The sequence below is a fragment of the Pezoporus flaviventris genome, unplaced genomic scaffold (assembly GCF_033815535.1).
Source record: "Pezoporus flaviventris isolate CSIRO_AGI_PZ_B2104156 unplaced genomic scaffold, CSIRO_AGI_Pfla_v1 ptg000015l, whole genome shotgun sequence".
Classification (NCBI taxonomy): domain Eukaryota; kingdom Metazoa; phylum Chordata; class Aves; order Psittaciformes; family Psittacidae; genus Pezoporus; species Pezoporus flaviventris.
Genome location: NW_026892563.1, coordinates 13,895,151 through 13,920,903, shown reverse-complemented (window position 1 = coordinate 13,920,903; position 25,753 = coordinate 13,895,151). Strand labels below are relative to the sequence as shown.

The following is a 25,753-nucleotide window of genomic DNA, read 5'->3' as shown; positions in this document are numbered from 1 at the left end:
CAGCCTAACTGATAAATTATTCTCCTCACATTAAACTAAACAACCGCTGTGATTCACAAAAGATCACAGAGGTGGTTTTCCCACAGCATGCAGAAAAGTGCTCTGCAGTGACAGCTGAAATAAGTTAAAATGTGAAAGTCTACAAACTCTGTAGCAATTCAGATGTAGCAAAAGAGCCATGGGTAAATCAGAGCACAACTGGTGAGCCTGCTGTAGAAACATCACTGCATGGGGTATGTAATCACTGTTATGTTGCCACTATGAACACGTGACAATAACAGTCTCAGTGTATTTATTGATATGTCCAAGTGCCTGTTAAATAACATATCTTTTTTGAATAAATTAACACAATACCTTAAAATGGACGTGAATGTGATCTCTCAACACATCCACCCTGAAAAATTTACGTCCGCAGATTTCACAAGTGTATTTCTTGTCTCCATGTGTTAACAGGTGTTTGTTCATATTGCTTCTACATGAAAATACCTAAAAGAGAAGGCGGAAGGAAAAGGGGTTGTATCCTTTCCTGCAGGGCTGCAGTTCTTTTCAAGTTATTCAATGGATAGCACAGAACACGATTACTGTCCTGTTTCATTCCCTCTGGCCAGAAACATGTAGACTACCTCAGAAGCTGCTGGCACAGCAAAATAAAGGTTTACAGTACCAAGGAGCTGGCTGAAATTGGCTATTCATCAGAAGCAGACTTCCAAAAAAGCGGCACCAGAATTACATAGGGTAGATTTAGAAATATTTAGCCAGTGTCTTTTGAGTCACTGATGTTCCACTTATCTAAAAGACATCCATTGAATCTACCTTCACTGATATGTAACATATCCAAAGCATCAAAATGAAAGGTCTACACACCAGCTTGAGTTGCTTGAGTACATCTTGCACTACAAAATCATTAGTTAAATTCACAGTCTTTGTACCTGTGATAACAGCAACTTAAGAACTTGAGTGTTAAACACTCAAATACAACAGTGCCACGGCCACACCATGAATTCACTTTGATTTCTAATAGAAAAGTGTTTGCAGTGCACAGTTAGCTCCAGCTGCTTATATTCCAGCAGGAAAACTTCACTCACATGACGTAAGCCATGACATTTCACTGGCAGACACAGAGACCATATTACACTCGACATTGCGCTACGCGTCCTGAAAACCAGTCGAGTCTGAACTTCAGTTTTGCTCTTCTCTTTGTCCTACCAGCTCCCACAACCCACGGCCATAGTGGGCTTGGATATATAATGGGGCTAAGGCAGTTTGAAGAGTAATGTCTTAGCTGGATGACATGGTAACTCACTGGTTACTAAGTGTGAGTTACTTAGTGTGAGTTACTACTCACATTAACCTTGTGCCTGTCTGAGTTGTGAGGTAATCTGACTTGGCACATACCTTAGTGCAAGTCATTCACCTCAACTTTTTGGCAGACTGTGTGACTATCCAGGTAGGCTGCTACTGTGGTTTAATACACAAGTGATAACTTGTTATGCCACAGTAACTCATTTGAAGGTGCTGGGTTGAGGCACACCCTACTCCTGCAGTATCCTTGGAGCTACAATGCAGAGGTTTGCATGGTGCACGCTGGCAAAGATACCTACCTTCCCACACACAGGGCATCCCGAAGGCTCCTTCTTGTAGCGAACCATGTTTTCCGTGTTGTGCTCAAAGTCTTCTCTTTTCACACGCCTCACCCCTTAACAGAACAGTCCCCATCAAAAAAAAACAAAACAAAACAAATAAACCATGTTTTTCCACTCCAATCTGCATGCCCTTTCAGGTGAATACTGTAAAGAAGAGTGAAACACTGGAAAGAGCCTCAATGCAGAATTTAATTGCTAACAAAAGCACAAATAAACCATGTTTTTCCACTCCAATCTGCATGCCCTTTCAGGTGAATACTGTAAAGAAGAGTGAAACACTGGAAAGAGCCTCAATGCAGAATTTAATTGCTAACAAAAGCATAACTTCTAAATTAAAATGATGTCTTAAGAATATAAAAACAGTCAACCAAAGTGATGTATTATGGCTTAATGGTTTTTACATTAGAAAGCATCTGAAAACAGTTATTGTCAGCACATGGAAACAGGCACATCTAGTAGACCTTGACACTTCAATCAGGTATCTGGCCCAGAAATTCCCCCTCACAGCCTCCAAGGAGAGAAGCAATCATCCTGCACTGCCTTATGCTCCATGAGGATTTCACACCTCTTTCTCTGCTGCTTTCAGGGAAGAAGAGAGCTGCTGCTGTTCTGGTGACACTTAAACATGAGATGCCTTGCCAGTGCCATTCAAGCCATTGGTCTAGCTGTCCTCCAGCTCATGACACAAAGGTGTGAATCACAGGAGTGTGGTTGGCTACTCCTACAGCACCAAATTAGACAATCTGGATGCTTTTCTTAAATCACATTTGTTTTTATCATCTAGATTGCTAGAGGCATTTTAATGCTTTGGCAATTTATCATCACGCAAGTTTTTCCAGGGTCTGCGTACCTGTATCAACCTTAGGTGTTTGAGATTTTGAACAGTAAACTCTTCTAGTCTCACTTTCATATATTCTCAAGAATTTGAAAGATAACATCACACAGCATTCCCTTTATACTATATTTATACAATAATAACTTTCAGTTTTACATTGCAAGTTAATTCCCTGCCTTCAAATTTTCAAGTTACCACAATTCTTTTTTTTAAAAGAATAGAATTCAAAGAAAGAAAATGATATAATTACAATCAACTACTCTAAACTACTGCAGAATAAGACAACCAGCTTTCACACAATTGTTAGTAGCACCGGCTTCAATCATGTGAGACTGAAAAAAAAGCCTTTGGTGCCTATGAAAAACTGGAAAGTTTTTCATAGAATTAGACAACTGTTACTATTATTTTTAATAAATGTCACATTTTGCTGAATCCTGCTATTCAAGATCAGGCAACTGACAAAAAAAAAAGACACAATCAATTCCTTTACCTTCCCACCTCTACTGCTGTTTCAAGAGGAATAATTAGATTGATCTGTAGTATACTTACCTTCTAAGTGTCGTCTTTGATGGTCTAGCATGACATCCTTCCGGTAAAACATCTTATTGCAGATTTCACAAGCAAACTTCTTATCTCCATGCTTTTTCTTGTGTTTTGAGAGATTACTGTTTGTAGAAAAGAATCTGAAACACATCTCGCACTGGAATGTCTTGTCATCTGTAAGCAAGAGAAACCATGCAGTTATTTACAGACGAAAACAGATACTTTCGTTAGTCGCTTCGGTAGTTCTTCTGTTAGATCTGAATTTTAAAATGTAATCCATCTTTATATGGATTGAGGAGGTAAAAGCAAAAGCATGTATTCTTCTTTTACTTTAAAGATTTTTTAAAAGGCAGTAAGTATGTATGACGTTAATATGAACACGGAATCTAGCACTGTAACTTCCTTACAAGGCCTCACTCCATTTTGGCCCAGTGTACATTAAAATTATTTGGAGTAGATTCTGTTACAGCTGGTTCAAGTTTTTGATGTTGGTAACATCACTACATAGACATATATGTATACTACATATACAACAACACAACATCACATGAGCAGCTGTGCCTAAGCACCAGAATCCTTCTTACCTAATTACCAGAAGCTGCCTGCCAGCACTGGCTCCTAATACCAGCCAGTACAGAATGTTCCAGAAGGTAAAAGATCTCAAAAATAGGCCATCATATGACAATAGGCCTATGGGGAATTTGTTTTTATTCAGTAGTTGAGACTTTTCTTGGAACACAAAAGTATGGTCCGGCAGATGGAATCTGCCAGTGCTGCACCAACCACAAAGTAACAGCTGAACGCCTTGAAGAGCAAATACTGCTGCTTGTTGCGGTCAACTCACAAGATGAAATGAGCTGCTGCCCTTGAATAAACAGAATACTGAGGTTACTTGGCATTACTCTCCATTCTTCATAAACCTGAGTTTCATATAAGCTGTACCCTCTGAAAGACAATGAGAAATCCTACTTTGGTGATGTAAAGGGCAATTACCCAGGTGATTCTAGTCTGACAGAGCGAGGAGAAACCCCGCGTCCCGGAGCCTCAGTTCCGAGCGGCGACGGCGACCGAGGGAGCCTCGAGCCCTCTCCAGGCCTTGCCCGGGAGCCGCAGCTCCGCTGAGGCGAGCAGGGACTCACAGGGGGCGCGGGAGCGGCGCGTGGCGCGGCGGTTGGCGTCGGCAGCGCGAGCGGGCAGCGGGAGGGATGGGGAGCGCTCGCCTCAGGGCCAGGGCCCGCTCTGGGAGCTCTGCTCCGGCTGCCCCCGCGGTGGCGGCGTCGGCACCAGACAGAGCCGATGAGAGGGGGGGCTGCAGCGCGGAGCTCGGGGTGCAGAGAGCGCCTGCACCGGAGTCGTGAGGAGAGGGTGCGCCATGGGCAGGGCTGCACTCGGTGCCCTGGTGGAGGCCCTCCTGCAGCAGGGGCTGAGCTGCGGGACGCTGGCGGTAGCTGAAAGGTGTCAGGGAAGCTGAGAGAGCTGGGCTGCTTGCTCCAGGCCTGAGCTGTACAGGGGCCACAGGCGTCCACCACAGAGCATACAGAAAAGGAGGAGGGCGGTAATACAGGGAGCTGGCAGCTAGTTACAAAAAAAAAACAAACCAACAAAAAAACCCCACCCACAAACCAAAACTAAACAAAAAAACCCAAACAAACAACAACAACAAAAAAAAAACCAAACTGAAGAATGGGGTTGATTGAAGGGTTGTAAATAAGTAACCTCAAAAACATTAGGCTTTGTTAGCAACTATAGAGAAAAGGAAATTACTAAAATAAGCTTTGCCAGAAACACCTGGTGGTTACTGATATGACAACGATCCTAAAACAAAGTGATGAAGAAATAACCACCAGGGGTCCGAAAGCCCACTACCACATTTTTGTATGCATACAGGAGGCATTCTCTAAAAAGTATGATGTCATGTATGTAATCTAATGAATATGTATGTTAAGGACAATATAATCACAGCCTGGTTGACACTTGGGAGAGACATGCTTGGAGGAGCGATCCTCGTGTCTCCCAGTGCTGCAATAAAGAATACCTGCTTGTCAACTTGAAACTCTGCTGGCGAGTTTGTTCTGGGAGTTTTCTCCGAATCAATCTGGCACCCCAGATGGGACCCTCTCTGCTCGGCTGCAGGACCTGCTGAGGACAGGGCTCCCTAGGGCCCTCGGGAGTTTTTCCCGGAGGAACCCCTCAGCTCGGCTCAGATTCGGATCACTGCGGGAGCAGACAAGGACCATCTCATAAAAGGTATTCTTTTCTTTTGTATAGTCTGTAAAGATGCAGGGGGCATCTCGTTTTGGTAAATTGGTTTGGTAAGCGTACGCATGGTTTGGAAGCCTTCTGTAAATCGAGATAGGAAATCTCATGGGTAAAGGTGTATACCCAGCTGCTAGCATCCGTTTGGTATACACCCACAAGAAGCAGGGGGCATCTTATGGTCTGGGTCCTGCAAGACACAGTGGGCATCCTGTAGAAACAGTTTTGGATTTTACTGGTATTTGACTTACATTGTGGTGTGTTATAGTTATGATTTTGGTCTTCTGATTTTAGTATTGGTGACAGACTGTTATAACTGCATTACTAATTGTCTCTGTTTCAAGTGGTGTAACCGTGTGGAGTGTGACTATTTTGTGGCTTGTTATAGTGATGATTTTGGTCTTGTGATTTTGGTCTTGGTTACAGACTATTATAAGTGTTAATTGTTGTTTGTTTGATACAATTTTAGTCTCTGTCTCAAGTGTTGTAACTGTGTGGAGTCTGTCTGCAGGATCCCGTGTGTGTGTGAATGCGAGATTGATAACGGGAAATCAGCAGAGTGGAGAGATCTTGAAAAAGAGTCCTTTAGGGTGCATTTTGGCACATTGAAAAGAACCGGGAGGGTTTCCTGGGGTCTCAGTAACTAAGAAAATGTTGGTGAAATACTGTAACCAATGGTGGCCCTTGTATACTCTGGGAGGATCAGGAGAAATGGCCCAAAAATGGAACTCTGAACACATTGTTGAAATTAATGTTATTTTTAAGACAACAAGGAAAATGGGATGAAGTGATGTATGCAGATACGTTTCTCACTTTAAGAAACCACCCAGAGTGGCAGACGGAATGTGAAATAAATACAGCTCTGCCAGATCCCTGATTTTGGCTTTGGAAAAGGACGGAAAAACAGAAAGCTAAGATGGAGACATGTTGTTCAGCCTGTGATATTGGGGGAATGATGTTTAAAGTTAAAAAAACCCAACAAAAACAAAACCAAAAAAACAAACAGAGTAATCAGGAAGATAGGTTGGGTGACTGTGTATCATAGGTACCTCCAAGAGGAGCACTCTCGGCATCTGCCCCATCTGTTATTGATAAGGAGGAAGAGGTTGCTGTCACTAGCAACAGAACAGAAGGATTTGAATGTGAAAGAAGCGTGGGGAGCATATAGGAATCGGGAACAGGTAAAGAAGAAAGCACTGAGTGGCTGCTTTGGGACAAGTATAAACTGGTGGAGGGACTAACGTGAGAGGAGGAGGCAGAGGTAGAGGAGGAATGTCAGGCAGAGGTGAGAGATTGAATTCTCCTGTGGGATGGGATCAATGCGCATACTGTAAGGAGTTTGGACATTGGAAGTGAGACTGCTCTGGGGGGAGTGCCATGGGGTGGCTCTGGTGACTGAACTGGAACTAGACTGATGGGGACCTGGGGAATCTATCCTAGCAGATCCACTGATTAAATTAAAACTAGGGACTAGAGGAAATAAAGTGGGATTTTTAACTGGATATAGGAGCAACTTATTCAGCATTAAATCAGAGGGAAAAGAATTTGTTACACATGTGGGAGCTACTGGACACCAAAAAAAAGAAAAAAAAAAAAAAAAGCATTCTTTCTGAAACCTTTAGAGAATAAATTGGGAAAACAAACAGGAATGCATAAATTTTTATACATGCCAAATTCTCCAAAATCTTTACTAGGCCAAGAAGCAACGTTTAAAGAAGGCAAAATAGAATTAAGAGTCAAAACCTATCAATTAATTGAAGTTTTGAGTTTATCTTTAATTCAACAGAAAAACAAACAGAAGGACCTCCCTGAAATAGAAGAAATCCTTACTCAGGTATATCTGGGAGTATGGGTATCTGAAGTTCCAGGTAAGGCAAAAAAAATGCTTTGCCTGTTAAAGTAGAAATAAAAGGGAGGCCTGCCTAATTAGAATAAAACAATATCCCTTAAAATTGGAGGATCAAAAGGGAATCAAAGAAATATTTTTTTAAAATATGGATTATTAATTGAATGTGAATCAGAATATAATACTCTTATCTTGTCACTAAATAAATCCGATGGGAAAAGTTACAGACTAGTTCAAGATCTCAGAGCAATCAACAAAATTGTGGAGGACATTCATCCAGTAGCAGCTAATCTGCATACCTTATTGACTAAATTGAATACTAATCAGGAGTGGTTTACGTTCTGGACTTAAAGGATGCATTTTTCTGTCTGCCCCTGGCCAAAGAAAGTAAAAATTTATTTGCTTTCGAATGGGAAAACCCTGAAACAGGAAGAAAGATACAGCTCACTTGGATGGTGTTACCTCAGGAATTTAAAAACAGTCAGACCATTTTCGGAAATCAATTGGCATGAGAATTAGAATCCTGGGAAGCACCCACCCAGACAGCAACTTTAGTATGTTGACAACCTGTTAATTGCTACCAAAACTGAGAGAGAATGTGTTCAATGGACTGTAGAATTGTTAACTTACTGGGTGGGGCTAAATGGATACTGAGTATCTAAATTGAAGGCTCAACTAATTCAAACTCAAGTATCTTATTTAGGATGCAAAATAACAGGAGGACAACCAGAACTTGGAGCAGCTCGGGAAAGAAGCAATCTCTCAAACACCATGACCATCCACGGTTAAAGATCTCTGGACGTTTCTGGGAATGACAGAATGGTGTCAACTCTGGATCCATGATTATGGTGTTCTGGTAAGACTCTTATATGAGCTGCTAAAAGAAAATCCAACCTTTCTAAAACGGACAGATCAAGCTGAAGAAGCGTTTAAAAGTTTAAAGACAGGACTCATGAGAGCTCCAGCTCTGGGGCTGCTGGACATAACTAAACACTTTTGGCTATATTCCCATGAGAAACGGAATTGCCTTGGGGGTTTTGGCTCAAAGATTGGGACCTTATAAAAGAGCAGTGGCCTATTTTTCAAAACAACTGGATGAACCAAGTAAAGGCTGCTCTGGATGCTTGAGAGCAGTGGCAGCAGTTATCTTAAACATCCAAGAGGCCCAAAAATTTACACTGGGACAAAAGATCACCGTGTTAGTATCACATGCAGTATCTAACAGTCCTAGAACAAAAAGGTACCCACTGGCTATTGCCAATGATCACGTTTCTTGAAGTATCAAGCCATCCTAGTAGAACTGGATGATGTGGAAATTGTGATCACTAATGTTGTGAATCCAGCATCTTTCCTTCAGGAAACCCCTACTGAACCGTTAACTCACGATTTCTTGGCCACTATAGACAGTATATTCGAGCCGACCAGATCTGAAGGAGGAGCCTCTGGAGGGTGCAGATTCCCAGTTCACTGATGGCAGCAGCTTTGTTAAAGATGGTAAACGAAGAGCAGGATATGCCATAACTATAACTTCAAAGGTAATAGAAGCTAAACCATTACCCTCTAACACCTCAGCACAAAAGGCAGAAATAATAGCCCTGACTAGAGCCTTGGAGTTGGCAGAGAACAAGCAGATAAACATATGAACTGATTCCAAATATGCCTTTGGTGTAGTTCATGCATGTGGAGCAATCTGGAAAGAATGAGGACTTTTAAATACCCAGGGAAGATAAAGGTTAAACATGCAACGGAAATTCTACGATTGTTAGAAACTGTACAATTACCCAATGAAGTGGCTATCATACATTGTAAAGGACACCAAAGAGGTAACTCTGATCAAGAGACTGGAAATAATTTGGCTGATCGTGAGGCTAAACAGGAAGCAGAAACAGAAAGAGTTAAGGTGATGTCCTTAATTCCTGACGGTAAACTGGTAATTGAGCAAAATAAACCTAGGTACTCTAAAGAAGATATGAAACTAATTGAAGACTTGGAAGGACATGAAAATGAAAAGGGCTGGATAAAAAAAAACACCAAAAAAAAAGGAGGACAAGGACAATTAAAAGCAAGGGGCTTCCTCTAAAATCCAATGTCCTCACCCAGAGCCACTTTGCAGTTCTGTAGGGGGCTAATGAGGCAACACACACCACATCAGATGAAAAACCTGCTGGTGCACCAGTAAAGAGACCCCTACTAGGAAAAAGCAGTAGAACTAGATGATCTTAAGGTCCTTTCCAACCCAAACTATTCTGTGATTCCATGGGTCCATAAAAGTAACCAGGATGTCATTTTCTAAGCATAACAGTCCTCAGCATAAATGAGTAACCACAAGTCACTATGTTAAGTCACTATGTTAAGTTACATAGTAACTTGTAACCACAAGTTACAAGATGACTATGGAAAAAAAGAACAGGTTCTAATGATACTGAGAAAAAAAAACAACACACCAACATCTAGAGTCTATCGCAAGTATAAAGCAAGCATGAGAAAGCAGAAAACTGCAACCCCAGAAATAACTACACATTATCGATAGTGCCAGCCTCCTTTCCAGTTCCTTTATTTCAGAGAAATGAGGTAAAACATAGTTTCAGGAAAGAAAATTAAACAGAGGTGGTAACAGGGTATCTGAACATACAAATGAAAAAGCAGTAAGGCTAAAAAAAAAAGCAACAAATTAAACGGATGCGTTGCTCTATGGATTACTGGTTACACTTTTCTTATCACAAATGAGGGATTTTTGGCAGGAAAGGGGGCAGGTTGCTTCTTGAGAGGATGCCAAAAATCTAAATTTTTACTCCCTTCTGTAGTTTCTATGCTGACATGGACTTGTCAACATCCCCCCAAAATGAGTAGAGAGACCAGAGGAAACTGAATGGTTAGCCATTCTTACCTGTCCTGCAGTTATGGAACTCCAATGCACTCTCTATCCGAAAGGCCTTTTCACATGTGGTGCACTTGTATCTGTACTCACTGTCAACCTGAGGATTGCAAACAGTAAGAATTTAAGTGGGAAAAACACCCACTTACATCTGACAGAGAGATGCTAAATCTCAACTACTTTTTCTGTTTTCCGTCTTTCCTATTTTGCTTCCTTCAACAGGACATTTAAATACACAGTGAAGCAAAACTCTGATGCTGTACCATCCTGCCACGTTCCCACATCGGAGCTCTATACAAAGAGTAGACCATGCAGCTGTGTGCATGTAACACTCTCATTGATAAGCACCAGTCAAACACAGTGATAGGATTTTTGAGAAACAAGACATAATCTGACTCACCCTCCAGCTCCAGAACAGATTCCAGCAATCTGAGCGCTTAGGACCTCAATGCCAAGCAGTAATGGAAATATTCACTGATAAGGCACCACTGCAACCATGTTTAATACTTACATGGCAGCAGCACTGAAAAGCCCTCACCAACAGGAACAGTGCTGCTACTGTAAGCACTGCAGGTTTACACGTGTGCATAGACCTTAATGACACAGCCTTTACCCAGAGAGTTCATACATTGAGGGACACTACAGGTGGGGATAAATGAAACAGGACAAGCAAACAAGACTGGAACAATCCCATTTAGTGCCATAAACTGAAGTGAGATCTCATCTCTAGATCATGCAGGTCCAGCTAACACCAGCTTGTCTTGCTGTAACTGATACCTGAAAATGACTTTCTTTAGGAAATTCAGACACAAAAAAGGACTTGTATGCTCAAAAGCATACCCATGCTTTGCCAACGCATCCACTGCTCTAACAGGTGTTACCTCCCTATCAGTTATGTCTCACTTATTCACACAGATACCTTCTCAAATATAATTGACCCAAGCTCCCCAGCCAGCACCTAGAAGCTCACTGTACATTTTCACCTAAGCTCAGAAAGAGCCCGCTACTCATTTCCACTCACTTCGTTCCTGCTGTGCTTGTATGAAACATGCTGCTTCAAGCTCTCTTTACGGCTGAACAGCTTTGCGCACTCCTCACATTTAAATAGTTTGTCACCTGAGGGGATCAATCAACATAAAAAGAAAGTAGTCAGTGACTGATAATAACCAACTCCAGGCAAGACAGGGGAAACCAAAGCACAAACACACACAAGCAGGAGAAACCAAAGCACAAACTGCAAACAAACAGGCTAGTGATGAGCCACTTCAGTAATTCAGGAGATCCAAATACTGGATTTTAACCTTTTCCAACAATTTTGACAACAATTTTGTTTGGTTCCCCCACCCTTTTTCAGTGATTATTTATCAGAAAATCCTTACAATTAGGTCATGGACACCTGCAACTGCAGATCACAAGCTAAAAAGCACCCAGCTGACATTTACACACCAATGCTGCCCGTATGCCTGTGAAGGTGGGGCATGATATATATTTAAAGGCAAGAATAGCTTTGGAAAAACCACTGCATCCTTGCCTTTGTTTAAAATACGTACCTAAATTCAAATTTTAAATACTCCAACTTTCAACTATTATATTTGTATGCTTTGGCCTGCATAACAAAAATGTTTCCTAGAGCAACTTAAGCCCCATCCCCCAAATCACTTAAAATTATGTATCCCACTATCTAAAACAGCCTAGCTCTTTTACTCAAAGGTGGAACCAATGAGACACAAAATCAATATGCAAGACAAAAGCAAACCCACCATGAGAACGGATGTGCCTGCTGAGGTTGCTGCTGTTCTGGAAGATCTTACTGCAGATACTGCATTGATAGACTCGCTTGTGCTCCCCAAGCTGTTTTATCAGTTTCCGCCGTATACCGTGTCTACTGGAGAGAATTAAACTTCTTTTGAGGGACATGGTGTTTTGGTGATGAGCAAACCTACTGGATTAGAGAAAGAAAGGCAGGGACTGAAAGGTATCCCACAGGTTGCAAGAAAGAGCCCCACCAACTGGCAAAAGCTAGAGGAGTGTTATGCTCAGCTTCTGGCAGGAGGGAAAGAGCCTGGGGCTTCCTCATTGCCAAGGTACCCTCCTGGCCACCCCCTGCAAGTGGCAGATGTCAGAGCGCAGCTCACTCCAAATTATCTTCACCCAGCACAAAGAGGAAAAAAGCAGCAGCCACCAGCCTCAGAGATTCTCTTTGAAGGCCCTCAGAGGAACATAAAGGATCTGTTCTGCTCATCTGAAAATATTAGCACTCTTCAGCTTAGAAAGCTTGGCAGTTTGCATGCAAAAGGCATATATAATAAGAGGGTGGCAGGGTGCCAAGAAGCAGTACTGTTCTATTTCCCAGCACAACCACCTGCTGAAACGCATTTTTGATGGCTCTGTGTCTGCTAAGGACTTCAATATATAGCACTACTAGGCAATTCTGAAAAATCAAGTGCTTTATTACACAAAAAATAATTGAAAAAGCCAATTATACCAAGACAAAAAGACATAAAGAACCTAAATTAGTTGAATTATATTTACGAATCTCCCTGAGGCACTGTTATACTGAAGTTTTCCCCTCCCACTGCTCAAAATCTGAAGCATCACACGGACAAATCAACAAGAAATCATTTATGAGTTAAGATGCAAAACTGAGTAATAACAGTTAGCATATTTTATTATTTTTATTTTTTTAGCAAAAATCTGTTTGCCTGTTTTCTCACCAACATTCAATGGGAGTAATATTTCACCTTGCAGCTGTAGGAGACTTTTGGAATCACACTAAATAAAAGCAGTATCGTAATGAAAAATTAAATTCTCATCATTTATGTGTCAAAATTCTACCACCAATCTCACCATCTCTGTACCACCATCCTCCAGTGCACAAGCCATCTCTGTGGCACTCAAAGTCAGCTCTTGTAGCAGCAGCAGCATCACACAATTTTACACTAATGAGAAAGAGCATTTGTGGACCCAATTGAGCAGAGCTGTTACATGCTACAGAATCTTAACTAAGCATAAGAGGAAACTGCATCCCAGAACACTTACTTTGTCACTGAACTGATGCTACTTGTGGTGCTAGGCATCTTTCCTAAAACCAATTCCATAATCCTTTCTTCTGCAGCTGAAGGCAGGGCTACCTCTTCAGGTGGGACCTGAGTTACAATGTCAGATACGCGTTCCACTGCAAACACATCATGAAAGTACAGAGTTAATGTGGATAGGTAGAAATAAAACCTCAAATACAGAATTTGTAATGAGATCTGGCATGAATACATTATTTATTCACAAACATATTAGTTGTCAATGATAAATAATGGATTGCTAATGAGTAGGTAGGTAGCTCTTGCAAGATAGAAAAATTCACTACTGAATGACAAGTGAGGTGTAGTCAACATCTCTTAGGGAGGCAGTTTCTTAACCTTTCCAACCTATTACTAAGGTGTCAGTTGATTATGCATTATGAAATTTCCTACTAGAACTTCCCTTGAAGGAAGGTAAGGCCCTGAAAAATGGTCCCTTTCAAGAATAAACTTTGGTAGACAGAGGAAGGTATCTCCTCTTGAGAGGGAGGATGCTTTACCTCCTGCTCCTTCTTGTAGAAGCCTAGGCAGGTCTCCCATAGCCACTATTCTGTGTGTCTCCAGGCCTCTCCATTACTAAAACCGTCACAGGAGAATGAAGGCAATCTAAGTGTAGGTGCTACAACATTTACCGTAGACAAGGCCATCAGAGATAATTAACAAAGTTTGTAAATTGTCTGCTTAAGTGATCTAACTAAAACCCTCCATCTTGTCTCTGCTACTTTTTAGGTCTTTCTAAGGTGGCATCAATACAGAAGAGCGGATACATGCTTAGCATTTTCTTAAGTTTTGCTTTACCTGCAGAATCTCTCTCTTCAGCAACAAGAGGTGCTTCTGCTTTTGCTGTTTTGGGCTTTCTTCCCCGCCTGGCCTTCCTCCTTGAGTCTGTACTGGCACTGGCTGCATCACAAGTCACTGGCTGATCTACAGGGGAAGCTTCTACTGCTTTCTCTGCAACAGCCTCATTTTGGCTGGTTTGGGAGGCACCTTTAGCTTGTTCCAGGTGACTCAGCAAGTGCTCTGGGTGGACGGGAAAGAACATCAGAGTAAGGAGGTAAGAAACTCTCATGAAATACTCAAATGGATAGATCCAGCTTATGAGGGCAACATCACTTAGGAGACACTCACTTCAAATTATTTCAAAAGCATACAGTCTATTAAACATTGAAACAATTACTCACAGGGACTGAATTATTAAGAGATTTATTAGATATCACTATAAAAAGGTTGTGCTCCCTGATAATAGGCATGTTTTACCGAATGTCAAAGTTATTTAGCAGCCTAGGTCCTCTTTTCAGAAATGATTCATCAGATGGCCAGAGCTCTTCAATATTTTAAATTCTTTTGAAAACTGCACAATATAGCTGCAAAGGAAATGCAATAAAAAAACCCAGAAGTATTTCATTACCTTTACTAAATCTGTGCTGTAAATGCCACACAATATTACTAAGAATAAGCTGGCATCACTGACCTTACACATTTTTCATGCAATTCCACATCCCTGATATGCCTAACATTCACATGTCATTTCCTATACAAGTTTTATTTCTTCTAGATTCAAGATCACAGTTGTTTGTCCATAGATTGACCACTGACTGCCATATCCAAAATACCACTGTTTTACCATTTTCCCTCTTTCTTAAAAAAACACAAATATTAAGACTTTTATGTTACTGCATCATAGACAGGGCATGGGTTCACAGTGCCCTGCTCTGGAAAAGCAGAATTCTGACTTTTCTCAGTAGTCTCTCATGAATTTCTAGCACTTACCCGTCAGCAGATGAGGCTCCTGGAATGCAGATGAACACACTTTACACGTCCACTGGCTGGACTCTGCTTCTGCACCTCTGCTGCCTTCTGGAGTGTTCACTAAATCACAAGGAGAAATACTGAAAAGCTTTGAAAATGGGAAGGTGAAAAATTGCTGCAGCTTTGTTTATCTTGCAATAACTCCCTGAGTAACACAAGTCAGAATTTAAGCAGTAAGAGGCCCACAGGGGCATCTGGGATAATTTCACGATTTTTCAAATATGAACACCTGAAGCATCAGAACAGATGAGAAGTTAGAACAGAAACGATGCCAAAAGAGAGTATCAGTGCTCTTTTGAAGTCTAAAGGGTCCTTTTATCACTTTCTAAAGAATTGTGATTATCAAAGGCACAATATAAAGCCATTTTTAGCACCTTTAAAACCGGTGTTACTAGTACTCTTCTGGGTCAACTGAGGACAGAAGCAAGAGAAGCTTCTTCGCCCTCCATGAAAAGCATTGCAGAGTAAGAACATCTGGATTAACGGAAGTAAAGGTGAGGATAATGATAACTCAATTTCATTAATCAGATGTTCTATAAAACCACCATATTATATGTTTTCATTAACATATCAGCTCACTCCAGATAAAGAAAAAAAAAAAGAAGAAATTAGAGGGAAAATTGAACTGGAATAAAAAAAGCAAAAAAAAAAAAGAAAAGAGGAAAACAGTTACTCTGTTCAGTGTCCATTGTCTTTAAGTCCTTGGATGATATGTCTGAATTTGTTAAGAGGATCTGATAAATCTAGACTGGTTCAGAGATTTTTTTTTTGGTACATACAAAGCTGAATAGTCCACAGTCGACAAGACTCTCTCAGAGAACGAGTATGACACTGAAATTAGTTAAGTGAATGGCAGCTGTCCTGGGTTCAGCTGTAGCAGTAATTTTTCTCCTTCCTTGCAGTAGCTGGTGCAGTGCTGTGGTTTTGACTTTAGCCTGAGAATAGTTGCTGAACTGTTTTTAGTTGTTGCTTAGTAATGCTTACTCTGACCAAGGACTTTGCAGTCTCATGCTCTGACAGCGAGGAGGAGCAAGGGAGGCCAGAAGGAAGCAGGGACAGAACACCTTGAGCCAAACTAGCCAAAAGGGTATTCCACACCACAGCACGTCATGCCCAGTATATAAACTGAGGAGAGTTACTTGCTGCTCGGGTCGGGCTGGGTATCAGTCACGGTAACTGTGTGGGTAACTGTGCCTCAGTTTCTGCCACAGATTTCCTATATTCCTCCTTTTCAGTGTTGTCTCTTAGACCAAAATAAAAGATTCTCTGAGGCACAGAGTGTCCCTGCTACAAGTTACGTTCAATGTTCTGCACTACAGAAGCGTGATCTCATCCATGATGTAATAACTAAACAAAAAAATGACTAGACAATTCAGCAACATCAGTTTATTCTTCACAGACTATACAAAGAAGTTCAGAGCTCTGTCTGGGAGGCTAAAACCAGCAAACCTAAACCCCAAGATTCTGCATAACTTCAAAAACCAGTCAGATTGGCAGGCAACAGGTAAGCTACTCCACCAGCCTCACAAAGTTGCAGGCTAATAAAGCTTAAAAAGGACCATCTGCAAAACTGAAGTCTGCCTTGGAAAACTGTCCCTGACTCTGCAGTTCCCTTGCTCCTTAGCTGCCTCAAGGAGTAAACCTGGAAACCCTGGTTATGCATTGCCTTGCCAGGAAGACTCAGGTCCTGCTTAGATTTCCACTTCAGGCTTCCAGCATGGCTGCAGGGCAATCCAGTTTACTTGGAAGAACAGATCTGTCAGTTGGCAACTGCTTCGTACTACTTGAGGCAAATATACAGAATCAAGAGAGGTATAATATTTAGCTTTGGAAATACCAAAATATTATCTCAGTGAGAGCACTTTAGGATTCCCAAAGTATAACACACAGCATTTTGTTTCTATTGAAGTTGGACTTTCAGGAGGATGAAGGGATTGTTAAAACTCTTCATAGTTTCCTCTCCCCCAGCAAAATAAATCAGTGGTGCCAAAATCAAAGACAACTCCCCAGTCAACTTCACATTTTAGCTGTGACAGTATCCAATTAAATGAATGGATCTTCTGATTAATTGCTCTGTACACATCTGCAACAATTCTCCTCCTCTTCTGGCTAATTTTAGTATTAGTGAGCAAAATTCTGATAATTTGAACTATTACACTTTGCAGAGAGCGTCTGAAGATTTTCTCTGCAATTGCACCCCCCACCCCCCACGCCACTTCCACTAATAACCACCTCCAAAGTCAGAAGCAGTTGTGGTTTTCTGTCATTTTTTAACCTGCAAATGTATTATAAGCACAATGGCCATGAAAATAAAAAGAAACCGCAGACTTTCAAATCCTCTCTAGATTAGGATCTGTCCAAGGCTATATAACCATAATATCTGCATAGAAGTGGTACACATGGCAGCTCTTTAGATCTGTATCTGTCCTCTGACTCCTTTAAGAATACCATGATTTTTGCATACCTGCTGGATCAGCTGCTGGTATGCTGCATTTCTTCGTTTTTTTATGGGGGAAGACAGCAGACGAAGGTTTTGAAGATGTTTTATTTCCCTCTTTATCAGAATCCATCACTACCAAGCATGTATCTGTGAAGAGGAAAAACAGTTCCTTTTACTTTCCAGATTTCCTTTGATTCTCTTGCTCTGTGCTGAGGGCAGTAACTATAGTCAGAAAGTTTTGCCCTATGGCAGGCCTGCAAATACATTCTCATGTAAAATCCTAACCAGAACATTCTTAAGCCTGAATCTCACAAAATGTGCCTTTCATATTCTGAAGTGTATAGTGAAAGTGCTGAACATAGAATGCAGGACATACCTAAACAGTATTTTTAAATACCCATATGAACACAAAAATACAGGAACAGGTTAAACTAAAGAGAAAACTCAGTTAATACCAACTGGAAACATCTCAGAATTCAAAAACCTCTTAACCGCATAGATTCAGCTGTAGCACTTAAGAATGTGCTTACCATCAAGATCAGCTGTAAAGCATGCTGATGGCAATGCCCTCCCCCAAGCCATTTGTCACCCCAAATTATATTCAGACTAGCAGTACCATTCAGGGAGTACTCGAGCTCAAGAGCAGAACAAAAATGCTCTTGCAATGCTAAAGGATCGTGCCTTTTAGCTGTAGAAATGCAAAAGCAGAAGAAAATGAAGAGGCAGAGGAAAAAAAAAGACTTCTGGCAATTCTAATTCAGATTCTAAAAAACCTGCTGCCTTTCTTTGCCAATGCACAAGAAATCATGTGGAATGGCAGTTCACTCTTGAGCTTAACTTATTCAAGTGGGTCCCATGTAAGGCTGCATAAGATACATGGAAGTTTCCAAAACTGTGTAACAGTTCTGAGCAAAAGCAAAACTTTCACTTCAATTGAAAGAGAATGCTTCTTGAGCAAATCTGCATAAATGTTTACACTTCCACTGATTCTTGGGTTCCTTTGCTCTTCTACCCAGAAATGTTTTGATGCCACCACCACTTCTTTAGTTAAGAACTACTTATCCAGTTTGATTACTCTGAAGATGCTGAATCATCAATTAGGCCATCCATTTTCAAAACCTTAGATATATCATGATCATCTATCCTTTCTTCTCGTAGGACAACCATGTATGCAGGTCAGCCTGACTCTAAGGCTAACAAACTCAGGGTCAGAACCTATTTGATAAACAGCACTGTCAACTACACCAGTAGGGGACTATCAGTCCCTATCAGAACTGGGCCCTTAGGAAGGAAAAAAGGCCCCCACACATACCATTGGCAATACTAGAGACCTGCTTCAGCACTGGCTTTTCCATTTTTTTGGCGTAAAAAGCTGCATACCACACTCGCAGCTCAGTTCCTGGTGGGATGTCCTGGGAGGTGGTGAAGTAAATATCATTGTCATGCTGGAAGGCAGTTAAGTTTTGATGCTCATATTCAGTGGCTGGTCGCACCATCATCATCCAGTTGCAGTCATCTTCATTTGAGGTGTCAAAATATACCAGGGGCCCATCCTTCTGGAACACCTGCCAAACAAAATATCCATATAATAAAACCCTACCAAATAATGCAAAGTTAAAAATAAACCTTATTTTCTGCTTTTGCAACGGCTTCCATTCAATGCACATCAGAGACAAAGCAAGCCTCAACACTTGCATCACGATGTATGTGATGTGATGTATCCGTCACATCTTCAGATGAGGATGTCTTAGACAGACTACCAGGGGCAGGATGGGAGCAAACTGAACTTTTATCTGAAGAATTCTTGCTATAGCAACCAGTTTCTCACAAAATCTTAATGACTGAATACAGGAGAATGGAGGAGAATGCAAACAGCATGCCCAATTCACTTTTCTGGATCTTTGCTTCTGAGTTAGGTATTACTGAAAACTAAAACTGAATTTAACTTTTACTGTAGCATTATTCCTACCAAAACTTGTCAAGAAAAGAGTAAAACAAATGTAAGACAGAAAAAAATACTTACTCTGCATGTTCCATAAACCTAGTGTGTATGTCACTCATCACATACAATCAAATTGAAGAAACTCATTAAAACAACTGAAATGAGCTGCCATAATCATTGTCCCTCTTGTATCATCACATGCAGAAGGTGTCTCCTGTAACCATGTTCCCATGGAACACACAGAATGAATCTACAGTTTGGTTCTTCTGTATGTTGCTCAGAGAATGGTTGTTTAGCTAGTCCATTACAGGGCATGCTTAAAAGATGTCCCAAATGATGCCCCTACACATCTTTTCCCATAGTGTAAGATAGCATAAATTCATCGTGGGTAAACCTGACTCCTTGCTATTGCTTTTCATGTGCCCTGTCTTACCTTCAGGGGAAAAACTGATTCTTTTTCCAGGTTGGCAACTCTCTTGGATTCAAATGGGCCAAACTGAGTACGTTTCACTAGCTGAGTCAGAGCAAACACTCCTTCAGTCCCATCTTCCAGTTGTCTTATCTCCAAATTAGAAGGCAGAGATGATCTAAAAATTGAAGAGAGAATTGAGGGGAAAAAAAAAGTTACACATGGGACAACAGTACAGAAACCCATGGAAAGAAGTCAACATGTATTTCTCCCAACTTCAGAGACAGCCAAGTCTGCCACATACGTGATTAAATGAGTGTTCAACCCATGTAAGCCCAGAGACCTGACAGATTGCACCTGTGGGTGCTGACAGAGCAGTCACTACCATAGTTAGACTATTCTCAATTGTTTTGGAAAGATCATGGGCATCAGAGAAGGCCCCTGATGACTGAAGAAAAATGTTGCACCCATCTTCAAAAGAGCCCAAATGGATGATACAAGAAACTGCAGCTTGGTTAGCCTCACTTCTGTTCCTGGGAAAATCATGGAACAGGACCTTCTGAGAGGCATTTAGAGGCACATGAGAAGGTGGCAAGAGAAACAGTCACCATGGACTGACTAAGGGCAACTCATGCCTGACAGACTGTTTGCCCTCCAGGATAAAATGACCATGTTTGTGGATGAGGGAAAAGCAGTGGATGCCGTTCAGTAAGGCTTTCAACGCTATCTCTCTGTCCAAGTTGGGATGTTATGGACTGGAGGGCACACAGCTACTAGGGTAAATAAGCTGCTGGGTTGTCAGGCTTAGAGGGTCCTGTTCTTTACCTGGAGACCATAACTGGGGTACCACAAAGATTTGTGCTGGGACTTCTGTATTGTTTAACACCATTATCAACAACCTAGAACGGACAATGGAGTGCACTCCTGTCCAGTCTGCAGATCACACTGACTGGGGGACATAGTCAGATGGCGAGACTGCTATCCAGAGGGACCTGGATAGCCTGGATAGACAGATAAACTGATAGGAATCACATGAAATTCCAAGGACAAATGCAAAGCCCTGCAGGAGGGAAGAAAGAACCCCAGCCAGTACCATCACCAGCGAGAAAGACCCTGGGGGGGAGGTGGTGGATAGCAAGCTGGACATGAGGCCATAGAATGTCCCAGCAGCAAAGGGGACCATAAGCATTCTGGATGGTATGAACTGTAGCAGCCAACAGACTGAGGTGAATGATCATCCCCCTCTGCTCTGCACTTGCTAGATCCTACCTCCCATTTCAGGCTCATGAAATGGAAAGACGTAACAAATTGGACTGAGCTCACGGGAGGACCACCAGTATGGTCAAAGGCTAGAGCAGTGAGGGCAGGCTGGGGAAGGAGAGCTTGATCAGCCTGGGAAAGAGATGGCGTGGCGGCCCAAAAAGCCATCTGTGTATACCTACAGGGATGTAATTGGGATGGAGGAATCAGGCTTTTCCCAGGAGCTTATGGCAAGAGCAGAAGAGACAATAGCATCAGGCCTGTTAAGACAGTAGTCCTCATTAACACTTGATGCAGAAGATCATCCATGGCAGGTTTCCAGGCATAGGAAGGCAAGGACTGGTAGGAGTTGCAAGGAGCTTCCTTTTCTGGGAAAGCCCAGAAAACCAGCTATGCAGCCAGTGTACACTGTGGGGCACCAAGAATATGTGGCCCAGGCAGAGATGGGTCAGGGCATCCACATGGCAGACCCAACACATTTAGTGTTTGTTACTGGGATTACACAGTATGACCTACACAGCCACCATATGTCAGACTTGCTGTCCACATTTTAAGTCCATGATTTCCCCCCCAAAAAATATGGAAGCCCTTAGCACATTTTATAATACAAGAAGCCATCTGAACTCTCTTTCCTTTTTTGACTTGTCCTGCATCTTCACGATAGTTGTTTCTCTCCCTTAGCCTTATATTTTACACATTAATATGAAGTTTGCTGACATTCCTGATTGCCTTTCACTATAAAAATCACTACTTAGTGTTGTTTTCTCCCAGTTAGGTTTAGCCTATTTGTTTCTTTTGGCAAGCATGAATGTTTCTGCCATACTGTCACACATTTTCTGACAGAAGCATTACCCCTTATCATTCGTAAAATCTCATAATAAAGAGAACAACTTGTTTTGCCTCTCAGAGGTTATACCAAGCAGGAGGACACAACAATTCATACAAATGAGAAATCCTCACACATTTCTATGAATCTAATAAGGTACACATGAGGAGGGGAAACAGTTGCAGGTACTCAACCAAGACAGAAGTCATCACCCCATCTGGCAGTATCTTTTTGCCAGAAACCTCAGCAAAGAAGCCAAGTCCTGATGAGCAGCATATTATTTTTTGGCTTCGATTCAGTAAAGCACTTAAGGGTATGCATCAATTTTTCTATTTAATCAAGGCCATATGCTTTCCATAGATTGGGGCTTCACTTTTCAGCTGTCACTGTGAAAATCATTAAATAGCAAATATGCTTTAAAGAACTAATATGGGTGTTGGGTTAATCAGAGCTAACACAAATGTTCCTTACCTTGCCCTGCTCAATACAAAGGAGTCTTTGACTGTCACCACGGGGCCAAGCTCAGGACACTCTGAATCATGGTACTGCCCACAGTCCTCGCACCCTGCAAGGAAGCAGACAGCATACAGAAAGGTTGATGGAAAACACTCCGTTAGACAGCTGCCTTCTCCTTTCAAGAGCCAAATACAAAATCTAACACCAGGCAAAATACATACATACAGAGGCAGATGTTTATTTATATTGCTTAAAAGAACATGTATAATTGAACATCAAGTTGACAGCTGGCACTTGTGTAGGTGAGATAATACACACAATGATCAGTACAATTAGAAGACAATTGTTAAAATTCTCTCTCAAAGGAAAATAATTGCCTTACATCCACAGCAACTATTCTGCTTAAAGATGACATTATTCTTCAGATAAAGTGCCATAACATCTAGCAGCTAAAGAAAACTTTCCCAGCACCCAGGCTTTTAGAAAGAGCTTGGGTAGGGTGGTCTTCTTAGTGACAGGAGGCACAAACCCAGTAGCAGTAGCAGAACTGTCACAGGGTCTCAGCAGGGCATGAACATGCTGTGAGAGCACAGCTCTGCCTAGAGCCATGTCTGGCCCACTCAGGCTCTTCACCCACAGTGCAGGGAGAGAAACCTCCAAGATACCTTCTGGTGCCTTTCCAAACAAGTCAGCTTGCTGCACAGTACACTTCAGCCACTTCTTAATTCACTGTTAGCTTACCTAAATTAACTTCTAGTTTACGTGGCTGTAAATTACCCAGAACTGAATGGTTCCTAAAAAACAATTTTCAGACCAGGATAATTTGTGGCTTTCTAAAATAAGCTGACTGAACAGGATTTCAAACGCATATACATTGCTTCACCGTAAAAAAATAGCTGTCAGACTTCCCTGTCTGGTCAGCTGCTAATGCAGCTTAAGAAGAGATCATCGCACAGGGGTTATATTCCTACAATGCGATTTACACCTGAGCTCCATGCTCACAAGGGCAAGTCAGGTAACCCCAGTAAGGATGCAAAGTAGAGGGTGGTTACACTTTGGAAAGAGAACAAGAAAAAAGCCATGTCATTCCAGGGTATACTCCTTCTGGTAAAGCCACTCTTTACTCCTAACTGGAAACCTCTCCCTCCCAGTATCAGTCCCAGTGAACTAACAAAAAAATTTCTTCTTAGATGTGGAAAAGGGATCCCAAACTACAATGCAGTGCTCCATATTGTTTCTTCTTCTGGCAACAAAAACAGCTTAGCAGTGAAAATCCATGTACATTTGACAAATGGTGGTAGTATCAGCTTGTGCAACCCCCTAGCGTAGCTGCCGTTTCTTCCCTTCTGGTGAACCAAGGAAAGGATCATCAAGCTTTTCCCATCAGTTTATTTTTCAGATGAATGAATTTCCCAATCCAGTTTGCTGTACAGCACCAGACAGCTGTACCAGAGAAAAGGATCTGTGGGAAAGTGCTGTCCACTTAGCACTGGCATCACAACTAAGCCTACAGCCATCCTGCACTGTTTACCATACCACCACCCTTAGCTGTGCCTGCAGCTCACACTGTCCTTAATATTACAGAAATTATCTGGGATAAATACAAATTTCCAAAACTAGAGAGGGTGAAGGAGCCACAGAGGAATGTGCAAACCAGACTATTGAAAAGAACTGGATTATCATCTACAAAGGGTTGTCATAACCAACGGGGACAGGAAGGAATAGCTGGAGCAACAGGCTCTTTTGGCTTTGCTGCCAGAGAAAACGAAGCGCTTCATCATTCCCCTCATCTTTCAACTACACCCCTCACCTTTGCAAAGTACCAGCCACTGCACAGGTTCAACAAGGGGCAGACAGTATTGTCCAAAACTACATGTGGTAATCAGCTACATATTTCTCTCACGCCTTTGCAGATGAATGACAAAAGCAGAGGGGACTTGATACTGATACATTGTGTAGTGTGTCTATCAAAATCTAAGGGATGCCTTACAGCAGACATTCCCCAAGGCTTTTACACTCACCATATGTGACACTTTCAAGAGATTACAGCCATAGGAGGAATACAAAACTAAGCATGGGTTAAATGGTAAAATACCTTGAGGGAAGTATATATACAAACTTCTATCAAAAAATTCCAAAACTCTCTTTTGTCTATGAAACGCGTATTCAATGACACTAACTGTCCAGAAAGGATGAGCCTGCGTCCTCCATCTGTGGAAGTGCAGATCTTTCACACAGCCTAGAGGTCAGAGTTCCCCACAGACACTCCTGGTTGCTAAAGCTGGGGTTAGGGCTTAGGCTAGTTTTAGGCCTTCAATCTCACTTCGACCATGAAAAAGCTGCTCTGCTAACATTCAGACGTCTCTTTATCTGGTTGCAAAAAAAAAAACCCAACCATGAGAATGCTCATGCTTAAAATGAGCAACCTTCTCTTACCCCACAAACTGTTTAAACTTCCCTTACATAAATACTTTTCTAAATAAAAACTTTGTCTGTTTTAGTCTTTCATTTCAAACATTCTGAGTAGACAAGTCACATCATCAGAATTAGATCATTTTCTAATACTTACAGATAAACATAGTCTCATCACTGCCATCTCCAGCCATTTTTAAGCCTGCCAAAATACAAAAGATAAGGTTAGTTCTGAATGACTTCTACTTTCCATAGTATAGAACCCCTTTATGGTGTAATGATGCTGACTCACCCAGAGCCATACCAAAGACATTGCAGGAGTATCAATGGAAAGTCAAAGAAATTAAAGTTGCTAGAAATCCTTCAGTGGCTGCTGTATCATTACATGTGTTGCTGAATTCACCACCAAGAAGCCTAAATGTCCGTAGGTTCAGAGGCATTTCTCTCTGAGGCAATGCTGTCACACGTCATTCCTCATCCTTCCTCTTGCCAACCTTCAGACATTCCTGTGTATCCCCTGCTATAAGCTCCTGTGGAGCCTCAGAACAAACAGAGCCAGAGGACTAATCCAGGCCAGCAACAACCAGCACAGAAACAAAGCCTGTCTGGTTCAGTGAAGCATTTTATTGAACAGTAGCTTAAAAAATTACCTCTGAAGGGTGGATCAGTTATTAAATAAACACAATAATCTCAAGAACCTAAGAACTGCAGATACGATCATGATTTGTTCCAAAGGCAAAGGTATACTGCGGTAACAAACATCAGAAAACCTGGGAAAACTAATCTCATCTTTGTAACTGATCTTCCATGAAACGTTAAGTCATCAATTTGCTTTGACCTGTAAAATAAGGATAACCTATATTCACTTTCATAAATCAGTTTTGGCAGTATGTATTAAAAACTGGGTCCTCAATGACGTCTAGGCAATCTAAATGGTTGGCAAATAGTATGATTATGTATGGCTAAGACCATGACACAAGCAAGATCTAGACAATTGTTTTCCCTTTTCTAACCATGAAAAGGTTCTCCTCTTCAAATAAGCAATTTTCTCAATGGCCCAGTGAGAAGCAAAGCAACTTGAACATCATGACCCAATTCTAAGAGAGAATGAGGCTGCAGAAAGGGCA

At 41.6% G+C, this 25,753-nt stretch overlaps 2 protein-coding genes across 4 annotated transcripts in view; both read right to left on the bottom strand.

The window, feature by feature from the left end:
- RIPK4 (receptor interacting serine/threonine kinase 4) overlaps window positions 1-16,025 on the bottom strand; it is an 85,348-nt gene extending 69,323 nt beyond the window's left edge. Inside the window, exon 1 of the mRNA XM_061453528.1 lies at window positions 16,021-16,025. The gene's annotated coding sequence lies outside the window, so the exon portion shown is untranslated. The remainder of the gene's footprint in view (window positions 1-16,020) is intronic.
- Window positions 1-25,753, bottom strand: part of PRDM15 (PR/SET domain 15) — a 40,613-nt gene that overhangs the window by 10,414 nt on the left and 4,446 nt on the right. For 2 of the 3 annotated variants that reach the window (XM_061453525.1, XM_061453527.1), the window contains exons 2-15: window positions 24,784-24,828; window positions 22,230-22,323; window positions 19,697-19,850; window positions 18,634-18,886; window positions 17,346-17,468; window positions 14,843-14,941; window positions 13,871-14,092; window positions 13,038-13,173; window positions 11,759-11,940; window positions 11,020-11,114; window positions 10,011-10,098; window positions 3,028-3,195; window positions 1,602-1,696; window positions 355-486 (exon numbers count right to left, since the gene is read on the bottom strand). In XM_061453525.1, the coding sequence (XP_061309509.1) occupies window positions 355-486; window positions 1,602-1,696; window positions 3,028-3,195; window positions 10,011-10,098; window positions 11,020-11,114; window positions 11,759-11,940; window positions 13,038-13,173; window positions 13,871-14,092; window positions 14,843-14,941; window positions 17,346-17,468; window positions 18,634-18,886; window positions 19,697-19,850; window positions 22,230-22,323; window positions 24,784-24,820 (1,878 nt within the window). In that variant the 5' untranslated portion in view covers window positions 24,821-24,828. The remainder of the gene's footprint in view (window positions 1-354; window positions 487-1,601; window positions 1,697-3,027; window positions 3,196-10,010; window positions 10,099-11,019; window positions 11,115-11,758; window positions 11,941-13,037; window positions 13,174-13,870; window positions 14,093-14,842; window positions 14,942-17,345; window positions 17,469-18,633; window positions 18,887-19,696; window positions 19,851-22,229; window positions 22,324-24,783; window positions 24,829-25,753) is intronic. The other variant, XM_061453526.1, reaches the window with a different exon arrangement.